The sequence below is a fragment of the Chrysochloris asiatica genome, unplaced genomic scaffold (assembly GCF_000296735.1).
Source record: "Chrysochloris asiatica unplaced genomic scaffold, ChrAsi1.0 scaffold00009, whole genome shotgun sequence".
Classification (NCBI taxonomy): domain Eukaryota; kingdom Metazoa; phylum Chordata; class Mammalia; order Afrosoricida; family Chrysochloridae; genus Chrysochloris; species Chrysochloris asiatica.
Genome location: NW_006408527.1, coordinates 28,970,918 through 28,979,665, shown reverse-complemented (window position 1 = coordinate 28,979,665; position 8,748 = coordinate 28,970,918). Strand labels below are relative to the sequence as shown.

The 8,748-nt window shown below is 35.5% G+C and overlaps 1 protein-coding gene across 1 annotated transcript in view; it reads right to left on the bottom strand.

Moving 5' to 3' along the window:
* Positions 1-3,631: 3,631 nt before the first annotated feature.
* Positions 3,632-8,748, bottom strand: part of ZBTB41 (zinc finger and BTB domain containing 41) — an 81,060-nt gene continuing 75,943 nt past the window's right edge. Inside the window, exon 10 of the mRNA XM_006834177.1 lies at positions 3,632-4,308. Within this exon, the coding sequence (XP_006834240.1) occupies positions 3,653-4,308 (656 nt within the window). The 3' untranslated portion in view covers positions 3,632-3,652. The remainder of the gene's footprint in view (positions 4,309-8,748) is intronic.

The following is an 8,748-nucleotide window of genomic DNA, read 5'->3' as shown; positions in this document are numbered from 1 at the left end:
GTATGTGTGTATATATATACACACACACACACACACTTTTTTTTTTTTTTACAAAAATAACCTCAACATGACAAAAAAAAAAAAAAAAATCTAAGGCAAAAATCATTCTAATAGTGTAGTGTAAAAAATAAGGTTAGTATTAAGCATTTAATAGTGTCCATTAAAAAAACCATTCAGTTAACTGAGGAAAACAGAGTACTCTTACTTGTAGTTGGTTTGTCAGTAGGACTATTCCCAGAGTATTTTCTTCTGCTCTTATTTTTATAAACATAAGCACAAACATGTAATACTTAGTCTCACTATTCAAACAAACTTTTTTTTGTTTTTTAAAGAATCCATAATCCTAAGACTTCCACTGTGCTTCTTTGGAAAATATTTATTCATACAACAAAGAATTTAAATTATCTTAAACTATTCAAGACCTACAAAAAATCTTTGGTGCATGTAAGTAAAAACTGATTATGTTAATGAATTTCTGTACTTATAAATTATTCAATTTACAGGTTAAGTGCTAACTGTTAAGTGCTATCAGCTAAAAAAATAATTTAAAACAATAAATTATGGTCATAAAAATTTTTTAAAGTTGAATGAGGCTAAAATTTGTTGCAAGATTCAAAATTGTTACAGAAATAATGGATTTTAGACTTGCTGGAACATTTGCCCAAAATATTCTAAATCAAACATTACCAAAGGTCAACTGAAGAGAATAGTCCTCATTTCATATTTTTGTGCCAACTTCATTATATACATTCAGTTTGCCCAAATCCATGAGGTTTTCACCATTTTAAACGTCTTATATTTGGGGGAATTAGAGGCAGCAGATGGATTCTTTTTTTGTTTGCTCTCTGAGATTCTCGGTAACAGTTGATGCTACCTGTTGAAGATTAAGTGAGAGAATGCAGGGCCTGGCACAAAGTAAGCACTCATTAATGTTAGTTTTCTTTTGTTGCTAATGGCTTTGCCACTTACTAAACCATGAGTCCCTTATCTTAACCTCAGGTGTTTCATCTCTAAAATGGGAATCCAGTATGACCTTTATATTTCAGAGCTGATGATAAGATTCAAATGAGATAACATAAGATAGCATTTTATCAAACAGAAAAAGTTACTTACAATAATAACTAAATATAATTATATTTACTTTTCAATAAGAGATGTATTATTCTAGCTCTACATAAGCCAATTCCTACAAACCAAATGATATAGTTAAATAAATAGGACATTATTAAAAGAACCCTAAAGTAAATGACTGCGAATAGCAAAGTATTATTTTCAATGTAAAAATGCATCATCCTCTTTTTCCTGCCACCAAACATATAACATACCATGTTGTTTTTGTTTGTTGTTAAGTGCTGTCGAGTCAGTTCCAATCCATAGCGACCCTGTATAAGCTTTCTGAGGAGCAGATGGTAACCTTGAACCTTAGACCTTGCAGTTTAAACAACTTTGCGGTTCAGCACATTAACCTACGGCGCTATATCATACACACATATGTATTCCATTTACCTTTTTATAAGTCCAAACTTTTCTACAGTGACTTTTATGTAAAGCAGGGTACATTTTTATGTATAATTTCTTTTCATTACATTAAGATTCAGGAACTCTGGTAGTGTAATGGTTACAAGTCAGGCTGCTAACCTCAAGGTCGGCAGTTCGAAACTACCAGCAGTTCTGTTGGAGAAAGATGAGGCTTTCTGCTCCCGTAAAGATTTACAGCCCTAGACACGCTATACAGGGTCACTGAGAGTCGGAACTGACTCCACGGCACGTAACCGCCAGTACCACATTCAGATTTATATGTTTTTAAAAGTTCATTTGAAAGGCTAGCTGACTAATAGTACCTCATGTAGTCAAGCTCAATTATCTAAGTACCCCAGATACAACATTTTTACACAAAAGTAAATAAGAATGCTTAAAAAAGAAGAACTAATACTTTAACTATGCCACTGGTCCTAGAATAATTACAACCAAATCCTGATAAGTGAGGCAAAACTCAGGTTGGTTTTACTATTTAGATGAGCTACTTTGGTTAAATGCCTCAAACCTTTTTTCTCGTTTTCTCTTCACTAGTATGGTTTATGTTCCTATAAAGTACCTCCATTTGTTAAGTGCTTAAGCAAAAAAATTCCCATTATTAAGTAGTTACATTTTAGTAATTAAATTTTGATTATTTTACTTGTGATTTTTTTTTTTTTTTTTTTTCCACAAAGGCTGGGCCAAACTTTACAGTTTACTCAAAGAAAGTGCTTAAAGCAATTAGGAGTGTAAACAAGACTGAAAAGGAAAACTTTTAAAACTTTTTTCTCCCAGTAGTTTACATACAGGCGATATGCTAATAATTAATCATCCTGGACTATTCTAATCCTTCAAGCAACAACTAGGCAATATCCTAGTTTAAGTTTAAATTGATTTAAAAATATTGAAAGTGCACATCTTTAAAAGTGTTTTAAATTTTTGACTGACTGTCCCTCAGTTAACTTTCATCAGTAAGGTTTTGCTGTAACTATCATTTCCTTTCACCAAATACTCCACTCTTGTCTCATAGAAAACTAAAATCAAGGGTAATCGCAGACATTATGATTATGCCTAAAGCAAAAGTAAAAACCTGTATTACATGTAAATCTCCATACAAGTAGTGGTTCCATTTAATTAAAGTAAATGGTACTCAGTTAAGTCACAGATTTTGGCACCTTTTCTAACAGAACAACTATGCACCAAATACCTACATTCTGTTTTTCAAAGTTTCAGTCAACCAAGGTAAATGAAACCAAAGGTGGCTTGTTCAATTAAATTTCATTAATGAGTTATAATCACTCCTCCTATAGTTAATGAAGATATATGCAAGGACATATTGTTTCTGAAATATATGGCAAAATATAAGAAGTATACTTACCTTGAAACATCTAGTTAAAACTTACATATTTTCAACTTATATAATTGAAGGCCTGGTTATAAATTTACATTTCTTATAATTAAAATATAGGCAAAAACCAATTATCTAGATAATTATTTTAAGCCTACATGTTGTTTAAAAAGACTTTAATCTTACTTTAGACAGCTCTCTGGTCTTGGGTTTAGCAAAAGCCCAAAGGATAATGATCTTAAATTATGGACAGAAGGGAAAACAACAGAGAACTAGCCAACGTATCCTTTCAAATTCAAATTCCTAACTTGCAATAACAAAATTCTGGATGATTTTATGACGAGTCTTTAGGTACAGTTGCAAATAGCAACATTTAATTTTCTTCTTATTGGCTACATGGTCCTTGTTTGGATGACAGGAAAGGGAGGAAAGAGAAATGAGATTATAGAAGAATAAAATTTTTCACTGATGATGAAAAACAAACACTAAAAATGTCATCAGCTAATAATTCTGAAAACATTTTTCGAGAAATCATTAGAAACTAGCACTAAATAATCTTTTAAAATCCCCAAATGTTCAATTTGAATGTGATACCACAAAATGTACCCAAATATCCATATGTTCAATAAACAGATATACATATTTTTCTTGATTTGAAATTGTACTGAGGACTTGAGAAGTGAGAGAAAACGAAAAATATTGCAGCCCTACTAATTTAAAAGCCATCAGCTCTTGATTGCAATGAACACACATCCACCTAAAAAAAGTCTGTGGAATGTTTAAACTGACTTATGAATGATGTTCACTATTAGAAATGTTTTGGACAGCAGTAGTGTTATCAAGCCCCAGTAATGTTCCAAGATAAGAGTGTTCTCTAGGATCTAGCATTTGTTCAGGTCGAACTGGATGAACTATATTTGCAGGTTGAGGAGTAAGAGTGTATTTTTCCAGGAAAGCTAAATCAGTTGCTCGTGGATAGTCCGTTGACTGTGACTGTGTCGGAAGGATCTCGTGAGAAGACGGTGGAAGTGTAGTAGTGTGACGCACTAAGTCACTCTGCGTGTCAGGCATCTGAACTGGAACCAATGTTACTGGAACACATACTTCAGCAGACACGTTCTGTAACATTGTCTTGGCTTCTGACTGATAAACTTTGGTCTGATCCATATACTGTTTTGTTTCAGCTTGAAATATTTTATCATCAGGTGAGTACTCTACAGGCAATGATACAAGTTTTTCCTCAGAATTACTGAGAGGATCATCAGGAGATTTTATACCATGAACATGGTCAATGTGGTATTTCAGCTTGTCTTTTCGTTTAAATGTTGCATTACAGTGCTGGCAGTTGAAAGGTCGAGCATCAGAGTGAATAACCAGGTGTTTTGTTAAAGTTTTCTTAATTCTAAAAGATTGATTGCAAATTTGACATTTGTATGGTTTTTCACCTGTAACAACAAAAAATGAAATTAACTGTAAAAAGCACTCACTTGATAAGACATGATTGTAAATAGCAAATCTCCAGATGAATACTTGCAAGTACACAGTGACAATAAAATAACATTGTATGCAATTACAAACTGAAGACAATATAGTAAAGCAGTAAAGAGAATGGCTTAAATACCAAAAAGATCTGTATTTGAATTCTGACTATTACCATCTGCTAGCTAAATCTTACACACAAGCTACCCAACTTCTAAGTTTACTTGGCTCATTTGTACTATGGAGGAATAAAACTTGTACAACCACCTCATAGAAGTGAAGAATGGATTACATTACTACATAAAGTAAATGTTTAGCTCTGTATTTGGCACATGAGAAGTGTTGTCTAGGTTATAATTGTCATCTTTGCTTGTTTTCATTCCTACTATATTGCTGGCAGTTGCTGTCTAGTTGGCCCCTTACTCATAGTCCTGTCATGCACAATGGAGCGAAATGCTGTCTGGTCCCATCAATCCTCACAGACAGATTACAGATGAGACCACTGTGACCAATAGGGTTTTCACGGGCTTATATATGGAAGCAGATCACCTTTCTTCCTAGTCCATCCTAATTGGGAAGCTCTACTGAAACCCATTCAATCTCACAGTAACCTGCAAGCCTCCACTGACAGATGGTAGCTATGTATGAAGTGTACTGGCTGGGAACAGAACATTTTCAGACAAACATAATGTAAGAGCATTTGGAGACAGCATATCTGCATTGCACTAATGGAAATACCAACAGGTGTTATTCATAATGATGGAAAATAATTCCAGATAGAAGAACAGAAATGCAGGAAAGAATTATCAGTAAAAGCTAAGTACTTAGTTAAATTTAAATTCACACTGATTATTTAAACAAAAATAACAATGTCTCATAAGGCTTAAAATATATGTAAAATTAATGGATTCAGAATAAATGGTAAGAGTCTCACAGGGAGGAAGTAGGATAACTGTTCTTTCATGGAGGAGATTGTAGTCGTACAAATTGTATGATTGTTGAATGTAATACAGAGGAATTTCTCTGCCAGCTTTCACTCAATTTGCAATAAAGAGTTTCAAAAAAAAAACAGGAAAGAGGGAAATAAGAGTGCTGTTTAAGGGAGGCCTGGTGGTGCTATGAGTTCAGCATTGGGCTGCTAAATACAAGGTCCAAAGTTCAAACACACTAGCTACTCTTCGGGAGAAAGATGAGATTTCTGCTCCTATATGGATTTACAGCCTTGGAAACCCTATAAAACGTCATAATGAGTTGGAATCAGCTCTGTGACACTCAGTTTTGTTTTTTAAAGGTCTATGTATTGTCTGGAATCCTGGCATGGTGCTGTGCATTAATGCGGTAGACAGCAAAGTCAGTTTGAACCACAGAGTTGATGGTTCAAGTTCACCAGCCGCTCCTTGGAAACCCTATACAGGGTCACTATGGGTCAGAACAATGTATTGTCTAAAAAGTGATAAGGAACCAATTTAACTTAGACTCTAATTTCGTAAAGAGGGCACAAAAGAATCTAACTGATTCTTAAAAAAAAGCTGATACATGGATGTTTTTAAAATTACGAATATTTCCTCACAAGGGAGAAGAGCAGAGAGCGGGACCCTACCCAGAGAAGCAGTGATGCCAGAGATGGAGGCAGAGACGATGACGTGGAGAGATGGAGCAGCTGGGGACTTTAGACCCAGAGGGAGAGGGGCTGTGTGTTGATGACCAGGGGAGGGGGGTTGGCAGGCTTACAGGGTATATACCCTTTGGTTGTTTGATAATGTATGGAGGCGATTGTAAACCATGGCAATGAAACGATATAGGATAGGATGAATATAAAACAAATGTTCTCCCATGTAAACTACCACATAATTCACAATAAAATATATAAAAAAGAATATTTGTTCAATGAAAGATACTAAAGTGGAAAGGAAAATCAAATAGAAGATAACTGTCTCTCTCTCACATAGATATACACACAGAAGTATTTGTTGTTGTTGTTAAATGCCACCAAGTATGTTTTGAGTGCACAGTGTTTCTGAGGCTGTATATCTTTGCACAGTGGAAGGTCAGTGAAAAAAATGAAGACATCCAATGACATGAATTAGCACAGTAACAGCAGCAATGGGCTCAAGTGTAATGACTGTGAGGTTGGCCCAAGGATGGGACAGTGTTTCATTCTGTTGTGCATAATGCCGCTATGAGTTGAAACTGACCTGATAACAGCAGCAAATACCTTTGCAAGAGAAGAAAGTCTTTCTTCCATGGTGGAATGGCTGGTGAGCTTGAAGCTCCAACCTGTAGTTGTGATCTAGTGTATATATATATATAATATATATAATATATACATATATATAATATATATATGTGTGTGTGTGTATGTTTGTATGTATATATATGTTATTGTTAAGTGCCATCAAGTTGATTCCAACCCATAGCGACCCTGTATAGGGTTTCCAAGGAGCAGCTGATGATCTTGAACCATCGACCTTACAGTTCAAATGACTTTGTAGTCTGATGCATTAGCCCACAGTGCCACACCAAGACAATATATATATAATTTGTTGTTAGGTGCCATCAAGTCAGTACCAACTCATAGTGACCCTATATACAACAGACTGAAACACTGCCCAGTCCTGGGCCAACCTCACAATTGTTGCCACACTTGAGTCCATTGATATGTATACATAATTAGAAAAGGGCAACCTGATTTAAGAAAATTAGCAAAATAACCAGACACCTCACAAAAGTAAATACCCAAATGGCCAATAAGGACATAGAAAGATTAGAAAGATGCTCAACATTAATACTTACAACAGATATAAATTAATTCTGAGTTATGAGATATATTCATCAGAATGCTGTAAAGTAAAAATAAATTGACCAAGCACTTGTGAAAATATTGAGCAAATGGAATTCTTACATACTACTGGAAGAACATATCCACTTGAATTTAGAGATCATCTCAAGAACAAATTTGATGAATTTGACATTAATGACTGAAGACCTGAGGAGTTGTGAAGTGACATCAAGAACAACATACATGAAGAAAGAAAATAGTCATTAAGAAGACAAGAAGAAAAAGACCCAAATGTATGTCAGAAGAGACTCTGAATCTTGCTCTCCAGTGTAGAGATGCTAAAGCAAATGGAAGAAATGAGGAGGTACAAGAGCTGAACAGAAAATTTCAAAGGGCATCTCGAGAAAATTTCAAACGTCATCTCGAGAAGACAACGGCAAATATTATAATCAAATGTGCAAAGACCTGGAGTCAGAAAACCAAAAGGGAATAATATAACATGCTCAGCATTTCTCAAGCTGGGGGAACTGAAGAAATCATTAAAGAAGATGGAAGGAATATACAGAATCACTGTACCCAAATGAAATGGTCACTGTTCAACCTTTCAAGTGGTGGCATATGATAAGAGCCAATGATACTAAAGGAAAAAATCCAAGGGACAGTGAAGGCATTGGCAAAGAACAAGGCTCCGGGAATTGGTGGAACTCAAATTGAAATCTTTCAAAAAACGGATGCAGCACAGAAACACCTACTCATCTATGCCAAGAAATTTGGAAGACAGTTACCTGGCCAACTGAAAGACAGAGATCCTTATTTGTGCCCATTCCAAAGAAAGATGACCCAAAGAAATGTGGAAATCATTGGGCAGTATGTCATTAATATCACATGCAAGTAAAATTTCACTAAAGATAATTTAAAAACAGTTGAGGTAGTACATTGACATGGAGCTTTCTGAGGTTCAGGCCAGATCTAGATAGATGTGGAATGAGTGTCATCATTGCTGGCACTGGATGGATCTTGGCTGAAAGTAGAGAGCACCAAAAAATATGTTTACCTGTGCTTTTTTGACTACCCAAAGACTTTTGATTGTGTGGATTATGACAAACTATGGGCAACATCGTGGAGAATGAGTATTCTGGAACTTGGAACACTTAATTGTACTCATGAGGAACCTGTACACAGACAAAGAGACAGTTGTTGATCGAACAGAACAAGGGGACATTGAATGCTTTAAAATCAATAAAGGTGTGGGGAACAAACAAGATGGTGGATTGGGTGGAAATGCAGTAAGGAGCTCCGTCAGCAACAATGCAGAATACACAACCAAGCAGGCTCAGGGGATGGTCCCATAACTCTGAACCACATATACAGGAATATTTAGAAGGTTAGAAAGCTAACAGCTAGAGGAATTTGTAGCAGAGGCAAGAAATCCATTGCTTTCTGATTCAAGATGCTCAGCTGCTCCAGGAGCCGCCATCTTGGGTGAGACCAAGCAGAGGAAGGATCAGAAAAGCCACGGATGCCTGACAGAACTGCAGAGATAAAGGTGTGGAAATTCTTTTTTTTTTTTGGTATCTGTTCATTGGTCACTTGCTGTCTGCACACCTCCATTCTGGTGACTATAGGG